The sequence below is a fragment of the Peromyscus maniculatus genome, chromosome 3 (assembly GCF_049852395.1).
Source record: "Peromyscus maniculatus bairdii isolate BWxNUB_F1_BW_parent chromosome 3, HU_Pman_BW_mat_3.1, whole genome shotgun sequence".
NCBI lineage: Eukaryota > Metazoa > Chordata > Mammalia > Rodentia > Cricetidae > Peromyscus > Peromyscus maniculatus.
This window is the reverse complement of record NC_134854.1, coordinates 65912116-65928333: the sequence shown is the minus strand read 5'-3', so window position 1 is coordinate 65928333 and position 16218 is coordinate 65912116. Positions and strand designations below refer to the sequence as shown.

The 16218-nt window shown below is 50.1% G+C and overlaps 2 protein-coding genes across 4 annotated transcripts; one reads left to right on the top strand and one right to left on the bottom strand.

Moving 5' to 3' along the window:
• Window positions 1–1129: 1129 nt before the first annotated feature.
• Window positions 1130–5049, bottom strand: Tmem176a (transmembrane protein 176A). 2 transcript variants are annotated; one of them, XM_006998352.4, is made up of 7 exons: window positions 4896–5049; window positions 4081–4278; window positions 3744–3854; window positions 2635–2691; window positions 2290–2511; window positions 1719–1829; window positions 1130–1395 (listed from the first exon to the last, which is right to left on the bottom strand). In XM_006998352.4, exons 2-7 carry the CDS (start codon window positions 4276–4278, stop codon window positions 1354–1356), a joined length of 741 nt encoding a protein of 246 aa, XP_006998414.2. In that variant the 5' UTR covers window positions 4896–5049; the 3' UTR covers window positions 1130–1353. The 2 variants fall into 2 exon arrangements, with proteins under 2 accessions (XP_006998414.2, XP_076422793.1); XM_076566678.1 differs by lacking the exon at window positions 4896–5049 and adding an exon at window positions 4499–4570.
• Window positions 5050–5284: 235 nt separating this feature from the next.
• Tmem176b (transmembrane protein 176B) lies at window positions 5285–15076 on the top strand. 2 transcript variants are annotated; one of them, XM_042273203.2, is made up of 8 exons: window positions 5285–5500; window positions 5999–6117; window positions 8536–8744; window positions 11858–11968; window positions 12251–12307; window positions 12539–12769; window positions 13593–13712; window positions 14592–15076. In XM_042273203.2, the coding sequence occupies exons 3-8, from the start codon at window positions 8541–8543 to the stop codon at window positions 14673–14675; spliced, it is 807 nt and encodes a 268-aa protein (XP_042129137.1). In that variant the 5' UTR covers window positions 5285–5500; window positions 5999–6117; window positions 8536–8540; the 3' UTR covers window positions 14676–15076. The 2 variants fall into 2 exon arrangements, with proteins under 2 accessions (XP_042129137.1, XP_076422792.1); XM_076566677.1 differs by lacking the exon at window positions 5285–5500 and adding an exon at window positions 5772–5794.
• The last annotated feature ends 1142 nt before the right edge of the window (window positions 15077–16218 follow it).

Below are 16218 nucleotides of genomic sequence, written 5' to 3'. Positions count from 1 at the left end.
TCCTCTTCTCTGCCACCATCCTCTTCATCACAGTGGGCAGCTTTGATTGTCTTCTCAGATTTTGTTTGGATTTTAGAATGCTCTTTGCTGACTGGATGCATTTGTGTGCCCAGGCACCACATTCCACAGGATGAGCTTGCCTAGCGAATGCAAGCAATGGGATTTTAAGAGAACACATGCCCCCCCCCCCACCACAGGAGTCTTGAGTAGTGGAGTCTTGTTCTAGTGGAGAGAGAGGGCATCCCTGTGTCCAACCTTCAGTAAAATCCCTGTCTCAGAGCCTTACATGAGTTCATCTGGCAGAGGCAGGCCTGCACCTGAGTGGCATGTAAGAAGAAACACTGGGTTTCCCTAGGGTCCACCTAGAATGTCTTCCTGCCCTTGATTCTGGGGTGTATCTCCTTGATGCTATAGGTTATGACTGCAGACACATGCTGAGCCCTATAGGTCCTTCAGGAGGACCCTCAAATGTGCAGGTGCTCATGGCACCCTGGCATAGACCAACTCAAGACTCAGCTGTCTGGATCCATCTCCTGGCCTTCATATGGCCTTTGAGGCTGTTTTTTTTTTTATTTTCTTGATAGTATATATATTGAGGATTTTTAAATATATGAGTCATATGTTGTCTGGTTTGAGGTATTTTTATGGGATGACTAATCTGGGGTTTATCTCACCATGTCATTGGATAGCTAACTTGAAAAAAAAGTTTTCAGAGCTGGGATGGTGGTACACATCTGAGATCCTAGCACTCAGGAGGCTGAGGCAGGATGATCATGAATTCAAGTTCAGCCTGGGCTACATAGCAAGTCTCCATCTAAACAGCCCCAAAATAGACAAATGAGGTTTCTGAAATGATTGTATCTTCATGTTATGCTGTCTGTGTTTTGATTTTGCTCAACAGTAAAAATAAAAACCCATTCATCCAACTACCAAACATCCATCTTCCTAAATCGGAATTTGGGGGACAGAGTCTCTACCCCCTGCACCCTGCACGTGCAGTCAGTTGTTTTCAGGTTGTATGATTCTAGACCTGGGTAGGAGGTTGGAGCTGTGTGGGGTGCATCATAGGCTTACTGTCCTCACACTTTCCCGTCTCCCAGCCAACCAGAAGAGTGACAAAGCAAGAATCTGCTGGCAATGATGCAGGACTTTATTATCAAGCCACTGCCTGGGAAGGAGCCCGGGGCGGTGAGGGTAAAGGAGAAAGAGCAGGTGCTGCTGTGAGCGGCTGTGATGCTGGGCAGAGCCAGGCAATGGCCATGCCCTGGCAGTGGGGTACGGTCTATTTGCTCCTGTCCGACTCTTCTTTCAGGCTTCGGAAGGAGGGACCCCCAGAGCAAGAGAGAAGCAGGGCTAGATGACATTCGCACCCAGCAGTTTCTTCTCGTCGGCTTCCTAAGGAAAAGGCCAGAGGAGACATTAGTGACGGGGAGAGAAAGGTCCCGCGCTCTAGGCTAGCTAGTTCTGGAGCCAGCCAGAGCCAACCTCAGCTGCCTAGGACCCACGGCAAAAAGCTCCACAAGCCTGGATAGATGTGGCCTTCTATGGCTTCGTGGGGTCTTTGGATAGGGACATTGGTTGGAAACAGGGACCTTGTAGGATGGGATAGAAAGACTTGATTCTTCCTGGGACCCACATAATGAGTCCCCTTCTTCCCTAAGCATCGATGCCTCATCTGAACATGCCACTGCCCCAACCACATTGATACAGGGACTCACCGCCTTTGTGAAGAATCTTTTCCAGACGTAAACACATACAGGGGTGAGAGAAGCCAGGAGCAGCAGTGCCCAGACACCGAAGAGCATTGCCTGGAGACTTATGAGCAGGGGCTGGGGACACGGGGCAAAAGACAAGGGTGCCGGAGTGACGCCCACGTTCCTGCCCCTTTCACCCTCTCTCCTGACAAGGGCCACTTTCTAACCCTCACCTCCAAGTCTACAGCTTTCTGGACTACAGATGGATCACGGGTCCAGGGCATAGAACTCACCAGAAACCTTTCCCACTCTCCTCAGTAGCTGAGCTGTGATGTGAGTGACAGCCTCAGGGAGGTCACGCATTTACCATGTGGGTAACCCTTGCCATATTTGCAGTCCTGGGCCACTCATTGCTTGTGGCTGACAGCATTTCTTTCCTAACAGTTTGTGGCATCCACAGCAGTGGTGGGAACAGTTTCTGCTCAGTCCTGCCTCTTTAGGGATGATCCTCAAGACCAGAGGGAGGGGTACCTTCTCCTGCCCGTCTCAGCCTCCCTGCCACCATCTTCAGCTGCCCTTCTCCATGGCCACTTACCTTTAGCATGCTTGTGTAGAATATGCACACGGCTATCCTGTCAGCTTCTTCGGGACCTGGGGTGCTGGGGGGCTTGGTGGGCCAGTGATATATAGAGTCGCCGCCTAGACAGACATCATCTCTGATGTAGTATTGGTAAACATTGAACTTAGGGGCCGCAATAACGATGGCCGCCACAGCCGTGCCGAAACTTGTGAGCACAAGAAGGATCCTCAACAGGGCCTAGGGAGAGGAGGAGTTAGAGGGAGACTTGAAGATTCAGATTTATCCAGCCTGTGTGTGATGGGGCAGGAGCCTGGTGTAGCCTCCAGGCAGAGGGTGGGTCTTGCCTGGTCCTAAACTCACCCAGCAGGTACCACCCCGTTTCTTGTGAAGGAAGGCAACAGCTCCAGCCAGCATAGCCTGGGTAGACATTGAACCAGAAGAGTAAGCATAGGAATACAAATGCCCGTTAATCCTCTGCCTCGTTTCCCCTGTGACTCTCATGTATAGTGCCAGCCACATGGCCTACACCATTCTATCTGCATCCCAGGTGTTCTGCTACGTTTTATCATCTCTGGTGGACTAACTGTGTAGGGTGATGAGTCGGGCGCTCATCATGAGGGTGTGGAACACTGTTTTAGGGACTCATTGCACATGGTTAAGCCAAATGTGAGCTTTCTTGCCTGTCCCTACAGCTTTCTTTAAAACCACACTAGATTCTTCATGGACATTCCAGGGACCAGGAATCTTGTGGATCAAAGTCCCAAGTTGTTGGAAAAGCTGCCAATGCAGGATGTGACTTTAGGCAGCCTGGGTCCTGTCTTAGCAGCTATGGGGTCCATCTAATGAGGACAGAACAGGAAGTCTGGTGCAGCCCCGGGGACACATGGGTCCTGGTCCTCCCTATTTGACTATTCTATAATGAATCCGCAAGTCCCTGCCTTTGGATGGGTTAGCACAGTTACTTTAATCTCTCCTCTCAATGAATACATGTGTTTTTGCTGTTCTGAGAGTGTGGGTCTGTCAGAAAGTTCTCCGTACCCACCATGCTCAGCCCAACCAGCTGTCATTAGAGAGAACAGCACATCGGAATACACCCCTGGATCCCTATAGGACGCACAAAAGGAAGTAGGAGGTGCTTCCTGCCTGACATTTTCCACTTCCCCTGTCTTGAGGCAGACATTGCAGGTAGGTGAGCCCTTAGAGCCTTGAGTGATGACTGCCATTGATGAGGAGGAACACCCGCCAGCCTGGTGGGAGGAGCGTGGGGCAAGAGACAGAGCTGACCTACAACTGTGCGGGCAAACGTCCCCTCACTCCCGTCATCTACACAAGCACCAACCCCGCCTACATCATTCAGGTCTGTTTGGCTACACACGCTCCGATGCCACATCAATGGTGGTGCTGGAAAGGAGGCAAGGAGAGCATCACCCTCTCCTGACAGCCTCGGGCCTTCATGATGCCACACTCACCACGATCCCAGTCCAGATCGGGGCACCTGAAGTGTTCATGGCGAAATACTGGCAGATGTAGAGGATTCCACCCAGAGTCACACTCAGAGCCCCCAGCACAACCTGCCCCACCTGGAAGAGAGAGGACTTGAGAACATGGCTCTCGAGCAGTGGGTCCACCTGTTAGCTCGCAGCTGCGGGCACAGCTTGGACTGATTCCTAATAAGAAGATAAAACCAGCTCAATGTCTTAGGCATAGAGGGAGGCCAGAGGCAAGTGTGGCAAGCAAGAAAAAGGGCCGTTCCTTAGCCTGGCTGGGTGTCCCTCCCCGGCCCGTGAAGCGTGGAGCTACTCTCACCCAGGAGGCCACCAGAAGCCGGCTGCTGCCCAGATTCCTGGTGGGGGCAGATGCTGGGAGCCGGAGCATGGAGCATCCGGTCAGCAGGAGTTTGGCCAGAGCAGACTCCTGGTGGATGTGCACATCGATGTGGGTGGGTTGTGGGGCCTCAAGGGCCACCTTACCAGAGTCTGCCGTCTCCATGTCTGTGGACATCATCTGTGAGGGAGAAAACGAACAGCAGGAAGGAATATGCAGTGGATTTTCAGGCTTATGGGAGTTGGCTATGGAGCTGTAGCCTGATCTCTTTTGGAGGGTTGTCTGTCAGGGAGGCATGCTGCTGTTGGGGCTCCCTCTTCACCCCACATCTGCTTTGTGTCCTCCCGCCATGGTCTTCAGGGGCCTGATGTCGAGATCAAACAGTGCCCATGTGCCTTACCTCTTCACTTCACTCCTGACTGGGTCTCTTCTCTCAGCCTCTTCTCCTCAAGAGTTCTCTGACCCCAGGTCAGAGCCCAAGCCCCTTTACGCCCCACCCCACCCCCCAGCTTCCCATTAAGCTCCTGTTGTAATATCTCTTCCCTACCAGGGTCCCAGGGACCACCTCACCCCGGAGTCCTCTGTCTCTCCTTGGATCAGCACTCAGCACTGAGGGACCCTGTCCCCACGGGACTGAGTGGCAGAGGCAGAGGCCACACTGTTCCTGGAGGCATATCTCAGTGTGCCCTTCACCCTGGCAAGCCCTATGGGAGCAGGGTCGACTGGGAAAGCAGCTCATGCTGAACTGATTCCCAGAAGCCACAAGGCCCAGGGTGGGACAGGGTGGGCTGTCTTACCTGCTCTCCTCTGAGACCAGGGGGATGTGCGGCAGGGGCGCCTGAGGGACACAGGGAGGAGCTGGCTGTAGTGAGAACCTCAGCCCTGGCAGGAGGGAGAAACTGGGTGGGAGCCAGAAGGGGAGGGAGGATGGCCAGACTTTAGCACTTCCTGGCAGGCAGCTGGGACTGAGGGCCCCTTCAGGGGCATTCCAGAAGTCAGTTCCTCTGTGGGCACTGGGGAGCTGGGGAAGGTGGGTGAGGTAGGCATTGGGTTGGGACTGGCACGGATCACGTCTGTGGAATCTTTGAGAATACTCTCTCTCCTGGTCCCGTCAGGGCTGGGGTTTTCTAAGTGGCCGTGGGTCTGCGCTGCCTTGGGTGTATGTGTGTCCCTGTGTCACCTGCATCCCTGATCATCTACTCCACACGGAACCCCCCCAAGTGGGGCCCCTTCATGTCTGCTACTTGCTGGGAAACTGAGAGACTCTGGTCAGACCCCATCCCTCCCTCCACCCCTTCTTCCTGTTCTCCTCCCCACAATCTACTCCTGTGGGGTCAGTAGCTCCAAGTCAGCTCCTCCCAGACCTCTCTGCTCCAGCCCCACCTCTCTCCGAGGACAGCAGGTGAGGAAGGGCCCCTCACAGCCCCAGGGTAGCCCCTCTTGGAGCACGGAGCCCCTTCTCTGGAGGAGTCTCCAAACTGACTCCTCAAGCTCCACCCTAGCCCAGGCTGCTGCTGCTGCTCCCTCCGTGGCTGCCTTCTTGTAGGACGCTAGGGAGGGAGGGACATGTTGGACAGAGGCTGTGACTCTGGAAACAGGGCTGAGGCTGGGGAGACCAGGGCCTAGCTTTGCCTTCCGCAATTACCAGAGCCTCAGACCTGCATTCTGAGAGTGGGGCCTTTGAGACCAAGCAGAGGTGGGGTGGCTGTGCAGTGAAGTCCCGGGGTGTTTGGTGTCTCTATTCCTGGGCACTGGGAGGAGGGATATCAGGGAGCCACTCTCTGGAGTGGCGGCAGCAGTGGGGAGCACAGAGGTCTGTGAATGGCCAGGGCAGTGGTGGTAATGGGGGTCGGAGGGGGGCAGCACACAGACAGGACTGAGATTTTCTTCCTCACTCCAGGAACCTCAAGGGAAGGTGAGAACCTGGGGCCTCGTTTGTGCTTCTGCGAAGAAGTCCAAGGTCTCTTCCTCCCTCCTGAAGAGCTGTCAGTCTCCATTCTTGCACCTCAGAGGGCCCAGGTGAGTGGAAGTGAAAAGTGCTCTAAGGTGTGGGACGAACACAGATGGACGGAACCGGAGGCGAGACTGGTGCTTATCAATATCCAGTTGAAACTGATACTTAACCAGCAGAATTTCTTTTGGATCCAAGCAACTGATCACAGGGGCTAAAAAGGCCATGACAGTTCTGACCCAGGAAGAGGAGAGAGTCAGGGGGGTGGGGAGCAGAAGGGAGGTGTTAAACGCTAGCTTTAGAGTTGAACTAGCTTTAGTGGACTCTAGGCAGCAACGGCGAGGAGGCCATCGGACATTCAAGTACTAGAATCTGAAGACCTCACGGGCCCACGGCCCTGTGGGAACTCAGGGCAGTGTTTTTGTCAGTGGGAGAAGGGTGATGTATACCACAGTAGAAACTGTTTTTCAGAAATTACTACATGGGCCAGCACCGTGGGTCCTCGCCTCTGTATCTGCCAAACTATGATGTAGATGGGAAGAGCAACACTTCTTCTTCAGTTGTGTTTGCATTTGTTCACGAAGGTATGTGAGTGTGAGTGCAGGTCGCCAATGGTAAATTCTCAAATGCACAAAGAACTTTTATGAAAAAAATCAGGAAGCATGAGAATGAAGAGCTTATAAGAGAAGGAATAAATAATGCCCTTAAGAAACAAAAAGACAGCCAGCTACATTCATAATGTAAGAACTGCCACAACAGTTACAGAAACCAAGTGGGAAGCCCAGACAAGGGGATTTACTAGGGGAGGGTATTAGGGGATTTTTTTTTACTTTTTGAGGCAGGATCTCATTGTGTATCCTTGGCTGGCCCAGAACTTGCTATATAGACCAGGCTATCCTCCAGCTCACAGAAATCCACCTGCCTCTACCTCCTGAGTGTTGGGATTAAAGGTGTGTGCCACCACACCTGGAGGGAACTTTTGCAATACATATCTTGATTGTAGCTGTGTTTTTATAAAGATAAATATTTGTCAAACTTCAAGATAAACAATGAAAAATGGAGCAATTTATTGCATTAAATTAAAACATAATAGAGTGTAATTTCTCTTATGCAAAACTGAAGAAAGCAGAAGTTGCTAGCGCACTCAGGGAGTGGGGAGAGAAACTCTGTTCTTGGATGACACTGGTATATGGTCATTGCTACAACATCCATGGAGGGTAACTGACAATGGCCACTAAAGCTGCATTAGTCCAGGGTAACTGACAACGGTCACTAAAGCTGCATTAGTCCACGGTAACTGACAATGGCCACTAAAGCTGCATTAGTCCAGGGTAACTGACAACGGTCACTAAAGCTGCATTAGTCCACGGTAACTGACAATGGCCACTAAAGCTGCATTAGTCCAGGGGAACTGACAACGGCCACTAAAGTAGGTGTACACATGCGTGTGAGCATGCAAATGGAAGCCCAAAGTTGACATTGCATGTTTTCCTTGATTGATCTCCACTTAATTGAGGTGGGTTCTTTCTCAGTTAAACACAGAGCTTAGCTGGCCAGCCTGCCCTGGGAATCCTGTTTCTACCTCTCAAGTGCTGGGGTCACAGGAAGCCATCACACCTGCTCAGCTTTTACCTGGGTTCTGGGGTCTGAAGGCTGGTCCTCATACTTATACAGCAAGTTTTTAATCCACTGAGCCATCTCCTCGGTCCTCTTTTCAACATTTTAACTAGTAAAAGTATTTATGTGTTTTTGTGCGTGCGTGCGTGCGTGCGTGCGTGCGTGTGTGTGTGTGTGTGTGTGTGTGTGTGTGTGTGTGTGTATACACGAACTCAGATTCCTTTTTGTCCCACTTGGACCCAAGCCAAGCTGTGTTAGGCAGCCTTATGTTACTGTGCATAAACATCTAAGAAAAACAACTTGAAGGAGGTAGATTTATAAATTTCTTTGCATGGCTTGCTGTTCCAGGCATTTTTGAGCTGAGGCCAGCCCATCACTCGGGGCCCAAGGCAAGGCAGATTATCAGGGCGGTGGGAGTGTGTAGTGGAGGCTGCTTACCTCATAGTGGTCAGGAAGGAGAGAGAGAGAGGAGTGGAGGGAGAAAAGGAGGGAGGGGGAAGGAGGAGGGAAGGAGAGGGGAGAAATGAATCTGGGAGGGGCTAGACGCTCTTCAAAGGCACACCCCTACTGACTTATGTCTTCCAACCAGTCCCCACTTCCTGAGTCTCCTCCAGTCTCCTCCAATAGCACCTCCAGCCAAGACCAAACATGCCACAGTCTGTGAGGAGCCCTGCATGTTCAAACAATAACACTCCATCAGTTCTTTGGGAAGGGGCCCAGGACTGTGTGTGGTGAAAGACTCTACAAGTGGGGCCACCATGACCTTGCTATCTGCCCCGGGAGAGCTTCTTGACCTTGACCCGTTAGTTACTCCACTTTACCTTTCCTGGTTCCCACACTTCATCCATTCCTGTTGTTTTCCCCACCAGGAAAGATGACCCAAACCACCGTGACACTGAATGGAGCTGAAGTGGCCTCCGCACTCCCCCAGTCCACCCACATCAACATCCACATCCACCAACAATCAGCTTTGGAGCAGCTGCTGAGAGCCATAGGCTCCCCAAAGAAGTTTTTCTCCTGCCTTCAGGACACGGGACCCTCCAAGGCCAGCATCCACCATGGGCAGCTGGCTCTAGGGGTGAGAGTTGGTGGTTGGTGGGTTAATGAGGTGGCGCAGAGGGTGGGGACTCTCCTCTTCATGGGATGCAGAGGAAATCGGGGTGACTCCCCAGGGAAGAACGCATGAGCTCACTCGTCCCCTCACATTTGGGGAGAGGTTTTGAACATTTCCCTGCAGGGATTTGCATGGAAAGGAGCAACCAACCCCCTCTCTGGTGCAGAGAGCACTGTGTCAGCCAGAGACTGGGTGACGGAAGAGGAATGTCAGGCTGTGAGTTCAGTTGTTCCCTGGAGTTCATGGGGGCTGAAGGCTGCAGGTGCAAGACAAGATTAACCAAATTTTGATTAATTCTAGTTTGAGGTCTATTTTGTTAGATATTAGGATTGCTATACCAGCTTGCTTCTTCAGTCTGCTTTATTGAAAAAATTTTCTCCAACACTTTACTCTGAGGTAATGTCTGTCTTTGATGTTGAGGTGTGTTTCATGTACGGAGCAGAAGGATGGGTCTTGTTTTCATATCCATTCTGTTGGCCTTTGTATTTTTATTGATGAATTGAATCTATTGATACTGAGAGATATTAATGACTGGTGACTTTCTTTCTAGTACTTTCTGAGGAGCTGGGTTTGTGGATAGACATTGATTAAATTTGACTTTGTCATGAAATATCTTGTTTTCTCCATTTAAAGTGATTGACATTTTTGCTGGGTATGGTAATCTGGGCTGGCATCCATGGTCTCTTAGAATTTCTAAGAAGTCTGTCCAGGCTCTTCTGGCTTTTAGAGTCTCCACTGAAAAGTCAGGTGTAATTCAGATAGATTTACCTTTATATGTTATTTGGCCTTTTTCCTTTGCAACATTTAATAGTCTTTCTTTATTCTGTATGCTTAGTGTTTTGATTATTATGTGGCAAGGGGACTTTTTTTTCCCCAGTCCTGTCTTTTGGTGTTCTGCTTCTTGTGCCTTTATAGGTTGGGAAAGTTTTCTTGAATATATTTTGTTGAATATATTTTCTGGGCCTTTGAGCAGGCATTCTTCTCCTTCTTCTATTCCTATTATTCTTAGGTTTGGTCTTTTCATAGTGTCCTAGATATTCTGGATGTTGTGTGTTAGAAATTTTTTAGATTTAACATTTTCTTTGACCAATGAATCTATTTTCTCTGTCATATCTTCAGTGCCTGAGATTCTCTGTTCCATCTCTTGTATTCTGTTGGTAATGTTATATCTGTAGTTCCTGTTCTCTTACCCAAGTTTTCCATTTCTAGAATTCCTTCCTTCCTTCTTTCTTTCCTTCTTTCCTTTCTTTCTTTCTCTTTCTTTCTTTCTTTCTTTCTTCCTTCCTTCCTTCCTTCCTTCCTTCCTTCCTTCCTTCCTTCCTTCCTTCCTTCCTTCCTTCCTTCCTTTCTTTCTTTCTTTCTTTCCTTCTATTTCCATTTTCAGGTCTTGAACTGTTTTATTTCTGTCGGCTGTTTGTTAAATGTTTTTCTTGCTTTTTTTGTGAAATTCTTTAAGATATTTATTGATTTTCTCCAATTTTTGGCTGTCACTTCTTCCATTTCTTTAAGGGTTTTTTTTCATTTCCTCTTTCAGGACCTCTATCATCTTCATAAAGTTATTTTTCAGGTCGTTTTCTTGTGTTTTAGCTGTATTGCTTTGTTCAGGTCTTGCCGTTGTAGGATAGCTGGGCTCTGGTGATGCCATATTGCCTTTCTGTTACTGATTGTGCTCTTATACTGGCATTTAGGCATCTGGATTTGGGGTGATTATAGGTTTAGGCGTTGATTCCTTTGTTTGTCTTTGTTGGGTCAGTGTTTTGTTCCTTGGTTTCTGTTTCTTATCTGGTCTTTTGGCCTAAGTGGCCAAGGGTTCTGGTGACTGATGAGTCTTCAGGTCCAGTAGGGTGTCTCCATTGGGTTTTTAGGGGCCTTGGTTCCCTGGTTCTTGTCTGGCCTATGGTAAAACTGAAGTCTTCTTGGGTCTCTAGATCCTGCCTGGCCTCCAGTAAAATATCTGGGGAACCCTAAGTACCCCAGAGTCTTCTTCTGGGGTACCTAGGGTACTTGCCTCTGGTAGAGCTTGCTGGGGCTGTTCTTTGGATGGTGTAGATGGTATGTGGGCCTATGGCATCTGTTCTTCCAGCTGGGCATATGGAGTCTGCTGGTGTTCTGTTCTGGCTTATGTAGGTTGGGCCTGTTTTGGTTGAGGTGGTCTGTGTCTTAGTGGTGGAAACCCACTTGAATTGGGGGTGGGAACCCAGCAGCCACAGGGCCAGGGATGAGCTGGGATGGCATTGGCTTGAGGAAAGGGTCTCAGTAGACAGAGTCCAGGGATATGTGCAGGTCTATTGTTAGGCAGGCCACTCATCTGTTCTGGCTGGTATGGCCTGGGTCTGCTTGATGGAAGTCTTCTGGGGTTGGGAGAAGGGCCCAGATGTGGGGCTAAGGACTAACTGGGAAGGCATGGACTTGGGAACTGGCCGAGGGCCCAGAATCCAGGTGGGGGTGGCATATCACTCACCCATTCTCCTATTTCTAAAAAGGAGTCTCACTGGTATGCCTTTTTCCCCCTGAGGCAGGGTCTCATGTCATCTAGGCTGGCCTCAAATTAGCTATGTAGTCAAGGATGGCCTTGAACTTCTGGACCCCCAGCCTTCACTTTCCAAATGCTGGATTTATAGGCATGGATTGCTTCATCCAGTCTTATCTGGCCCTGGGGATTGACTCCAAGGACTCATGTATTTCTCTGCCTGCTCATCCCCAGCCTCCTCAGCACTATATCTCGTGTGTACTACAGAACCCTCCACATGGTGTTTGGATATGAGGACTTAGGGTGGGCTGAGATGCTGAGGTTAGGTGCAGGATTTGACCGGATGATATTCTTGAGGGAGAATGAGATGAAAATGGTAAGAATCGGCATAAAGTGATGGTGTTAGGGAAAAGTAGTGAAAGACAGACTGAAGGGGAAAAACAGCAGACCAGTGTGACTCAATGGATGTTAAAACAGAACCTTCCAGAATCAGAGCTGCAGGGAGGCCAAAGCAGAGGAAAAGGTGAAGCCCGCCACCTGGGTTGGAGCTGTGCAGTTATCCTTGGGATATGAAGAGAGTTGATTTTTTTCCCCTCCTGTCTTGCAGGTGACCCAGATATTGCTGGGGTTTGTGAGCTGTGTTTTTGGGGTGTGTATCTACTTTGGGCCCTGGACTGAGCTGCGTGCCTCTGGCTGTGCCTTCTGGTCAGGGTCTGTGGTAAGTACGAAACTACCAAGGAGCTCGGTGGAGGTAAACAGGAAACAGTTGTCTCAGGGCTGGAGAAAACCTTCAGAGCCTGTTTTTTTTTGTTTTTGTTTTTGAAGGGCAGGACATTGGTGATAAGTGTCTGCTATGTGCTGCTTTTTAGTTGGACTGCTTGTCTTTTGAACCCTGCTTGAGTTGGGCTGTTCTGGGAGCTGTTGGTGGAAGGGTAATGGGAAACCTAGTCAGTAGGGTAAACTAGAGGCCATTTTTTTTTCTGGTGTCTTCTCTTTCCAGGCAATTGTAGCTGGAGCTGGCACCATTGTCCATGAGAAGCGACAGGGAAAACTGTCTGTGAGTCTCGGGCTTTCTTTTTATCAACCCTGTCCATTTACACCCTCCAAAATAGCTAGCATTTCAGCACTTTGCTGCCTTTTGTCCTTTAGTTACTGATCAAATGAGCCTTTCCTGGAGGGCTGGGAGGGACTTCCCACCAAGCAGCAGGGGAAGATGGGCAGGTTTGAGGCTGTGGTTCATGACTCTGCCACTGACAGCAGAATCTGCATCTGGACCTCTCTCTTTCAGGGCCAAATAGCATGTCTGCTCATCCTGGCTTGCATTGCTACAGCTGTGGCTGCTACCGTTCTGGGTGTGAACAGCTTAATCTGGCAGACGAGTGCTTCCTACTATTTCAAGATCAGTTCCACGTGTGACCCCTTACAATCTAGCATGGGCAGTGGGTATGGGATAACGCGATACACCCGCGACTCAGACTGGAAGATAGAGAGGTGCAAATTCTACCTGAACATGATGATGGTGAGAAGGGAAGTGTGGTTTTCCTGGGACACATCACAACCCTTGCTCTTAGGGAGTGGAGCCCTGGAGGGCAAGGATGAAGGCTCCGTGAACTTGGCCCTCACCCTAGCCCTTTGGGCAGGAAGCTGTCATTCAAGCTGAAGGTGTTTTCAGTCCTTCATACATGAAGATTCCCTGAATCAGAGGTGGTGGGGGAACAGACAGTAGGTCACCCTCTGACTTTTCTAACGAATGGCCTTTCTGGTTATCTACTTACCGATGCATAAGAAGTCACCCCCAAATGCGGTGGCTTTGGACACCACTTTCTTCATGGTTCTCACAGTTCTCTGGGGTTGGCTGGGTTCAGACAGACCATTCGCACTCGGGGTTTTCCTATGCAGCTGCAGGCAGAGGCAGTGGGTGTGGTCATCCAAGGCCTCACTGGGGCTGGACATTCCCACTGCGGCACGAATGTGGCAGGCACAGGATGTGGCTCTTGGCTGGGAGCTCAGCTGGGCTGTCAGCCTGAGAACCTCCAGCAGCTTCTTTATGTGCCTCTGGCTTCTCAGTTTAGCAATCAGGTCCCAGGTGGGAAGTTATGGTAAGGCTGTCAAGAAGCAGGAATAAACTACAGGGCCGATGAAGGGCTGCCCGTCATTGACATGCTGTCATTTTCACAAGTCAAGCAAGTGGGTTAGAAGTGGTGGTCACTCCATCATTAGAACACACTGCCTGCCTTGGTGGGAAGTACCTACTCAACAGGGTCTGGATGGAGTGTGGCTTTGGTAAGGTGGCATGTGATTCAGAAGAGCTGACTCTGAGTCTGTTCCTCTTCTGCCTCTAGAACTTGTTCCTAGCATTCTGCATCATGTTCACAGTTGTGTGTATCCTGAAGATTGTTGTGTCTTTGGCTTCCCTGGGACTGAGTCTCCGAAGTATGTGTGGCCAGAGATCCCAGGCCCTGGTGAGTACTCAGGACAACAGGGGTCTGGGCATTAAAAACGGGGATGAGCACCTGACCTCGGAAGTCCCTGGTCCTCACTCATCCTTCACTCTCTGGGGACTGTGACCCCATCTCATGTCCTGTCTGACTTCTGCTACCTCTTGTCTCTTCGTGCCTTCCTTCACCCTCATTTCCCACTCTGTCCAGGTTCATGTCCCACTCCCCGCTCTGCCTCCTGGTCCTTGCGGCATGTGCACTTCCTGCTGTCACTCCCTGTCCCTCCTTTCCTCTGCTGCTTTCAAGTGCTGAAGCTAGCCTCGTCCTCATGCTTTCCTCCATCCGTCAGTCAAGCTAGCCTCGTCCTCATGCTTTCCTCCATCTGTCAGTCAAGCTAGCCTCGTCCTCATGCTTTCCTCCATCATCAGTCAAGCTAGCCTCGTCCTCATGCTTTCCTCCATCCATCAGTGACACTAACCTCGTCCTCATGCTTTCCTCCATCCATCAATGAAGCTAGCCTCATCCTCATGCTTTCCTCCATCATCAGTCAAGCTAGCCTCGTCCTCATGCTTTCCTCCATCCGTCAGTCAAGCTAGCCTCGTCCTCATGCTTTCCTCCACCCATCAGTGAAGCTAGCCTCGTCCTCATGCTTTCCTCCACCCATCAGTGAAGCTAACCTCATCCTCATGCTTTCCTCCATCCATCAGTCAAGCTAGCCTCGTCCTCATGCTTTCCTCCATCTGTCAGTCAAGCTAGCCTCTCGTCCTCATGCTTTCCTCCATCCATCAGTGACACTAACCTCGTCCTCATGCTTTTCTCCATCCACCAGTCAAGCTAAACTTCATGCTTCACCTTCATGCTTTTCTTCCATTCATTGATTTCTTCCTTCTATTTTATTTTCAGGATGAGGAAGAGACAGAGAAGAAGCTTCTTGGGGGGGATTCAACACCTCCCTCCCCAACCAAGGAGATTCCTGTTATCCTGTGAGCTGCTGCAAAGCTCCTGCCCAGGCCCACATGTGTCCCTGAACAGAGGAGTCCAGGGAGACCAGCAACTGTCCCCAGGGCCTCTGCTGGGCCCACAGCACACACCTCCTCCTGTTGTAGCCACTGCCCAGCCCTCTTTCTTCCTCTCTCCCCACTCTCCTCCCTCCAATGTCCCAGTACTAATTAAATAGAAACAACCAGAGAAAACACCTTCTCACGGGGAGGTGTGGCTCTTCGTTGACACAGATGGTATGCTGGGAAAGGCTGTCCCTTGAGTTGGTATGTATGAAGACAGAGTGACCGTGGAGCGTGGTTGTAGTTGCATGTCTCCGCTGTCACACTCTTCCTCAAGATTTGCCTCCATCCCACTGCGTAAAGTGAACATAACTCAAGTGCTTAGAATCTTCCTGGCATTGCTTCGTCTTCTTTCCTGATGCTGTGATAAGTACTCTGGCAAAAGCAATTTACAGGAGAAAGGTTTTATCTTATTATGCTGTCCATCATGGTGTGTGTGGGGGGGTGTCAAAGCGGCAGGAGCCTGAAGCAGCTGGTCACATCACAGCCACAATCAGAAGCAGAGAATGATAAATGCATACATACTGGGGCTTGGCTCACTTTCTCCAGTCTTAGTTCGAGATTCCCTACCTGGGGAATGGTGACTCCCATAGTGGGTGGGTCTTTCCCTCTCAATTAACATAACCAAGGTAATCCCCCACATCTATGCTCAGAAGCCAATCTTTCAGGTGATTCTAGTCAAGTTGATTCTCCCAGAACCGAGCCCATTGTGTGTTCAGGAGGCACTTGCCATAGGCAGGCCTGTGGGTTCGGGTCTCAGGGAATTAAGGACATTTTAATTTGTTTAGAAGGTAAGGCATCAAGCCTACACCACAAAGAGCATGTACCAAGCAGGAAAGTGGTGTGAAGTGTTTGCTCAGCATCTGTCAGAGGTGAGGACCAAAAGAGAAGTTATAAAGATGACACTCAGGTGTCTGAGATTGCTATTGGTGCTTAACTGGCTGGGGCAGTGATCAGCATTCCCCTGCCTCAGTGTGCACTGGCAGATTGGTAGTGCCCAGTTACCTGGTCATCAGCCTAGTCTCAAGAAACGATAGCTTAGTTGGGCAAAGGTTCTTCTTTGTTGTCGCTCATATAGATGCCCAGGATTCCACCCGCCGAGATCCCAGCCCACAGTATAGCAGGGGCAGTCCTTGGGGCCTGTCAACACTGGAGGCTAAGAGAGGGTACCATGTCACCAGCTTCTGGGGTAGAGTGGAAGCCATAAGATTATGAGTTATGATTACCATGTTCCCCTCAAAATCTGCATGGAATGTGTAATCTCCAGTGGCTCAGAATGTGACTTTGTATAAGTCAGATGAAATGGGGTCATCAGGGTGGGTCCAAATCCATCATGACTAGTGTCCTAATAGGAAGAGAGCATTGTGAAGATACAGAGGGAAAGGCGGCCATTTGTGAGCCAAGAAACCTCAAGAGAAAACTGTCAGCACCTTCCTCTCAGGCAAATTTTCATCAAGGGCTTAGCACAT

What these genes read in the sequence shown, in the direction of transcription:
- Tmem176a (XM_006998352.4), bottom strand. Translation starts at nt 4,278, where the DNA reads ATGATGTCCACAGACATGGAGACGGCAGACTCTGGTAAGGTGGCCCTT. An exon ending in CGATCTGGACTGGGATCGTG is followed by an intron (nt 2,692 to 3,743) that starts GTGAGTGTGGCA and finishes ATGTCTACCCAG; the next exon opens with GCTATGCTGGCTGGAGCTGT. An exon ending in TCTACACAAGCATGCTAAAG is followed by an intron (nt 1,830 to 2,289) that starts GTAAGTGGCCAT and finishes CCGTGTCCCCAG; the next exon opens with CCCCTGCTCATAAGTCTCCA.
- Tmem176b (XM_042273203.2), top strand. Translation starts at nt 8,541, where the DNA reads ATGACCCAAACCACCGTGACACTGAATGGAGCTGAAGTGGCCTCCGCA. An exon ending in CCTTCTGGTCAGGGTCTGTG is followed by an intron (nt 11,969 to 12,250) that starts GTAAGTACGAAA and finishes TTCTCTTTCCAG; the next exon opens with GCAATTGTAGCTGGAGCTGG. An exon ending in AGCGACAGGGAAAACTGTCT is followed by an intron (nt 12,308 to 12,538) that starts GTGAGTCTCGGG and finishes TCTCTCTTTCAG; the next exon opens with GGCCAAATAGCATGTCTGCT.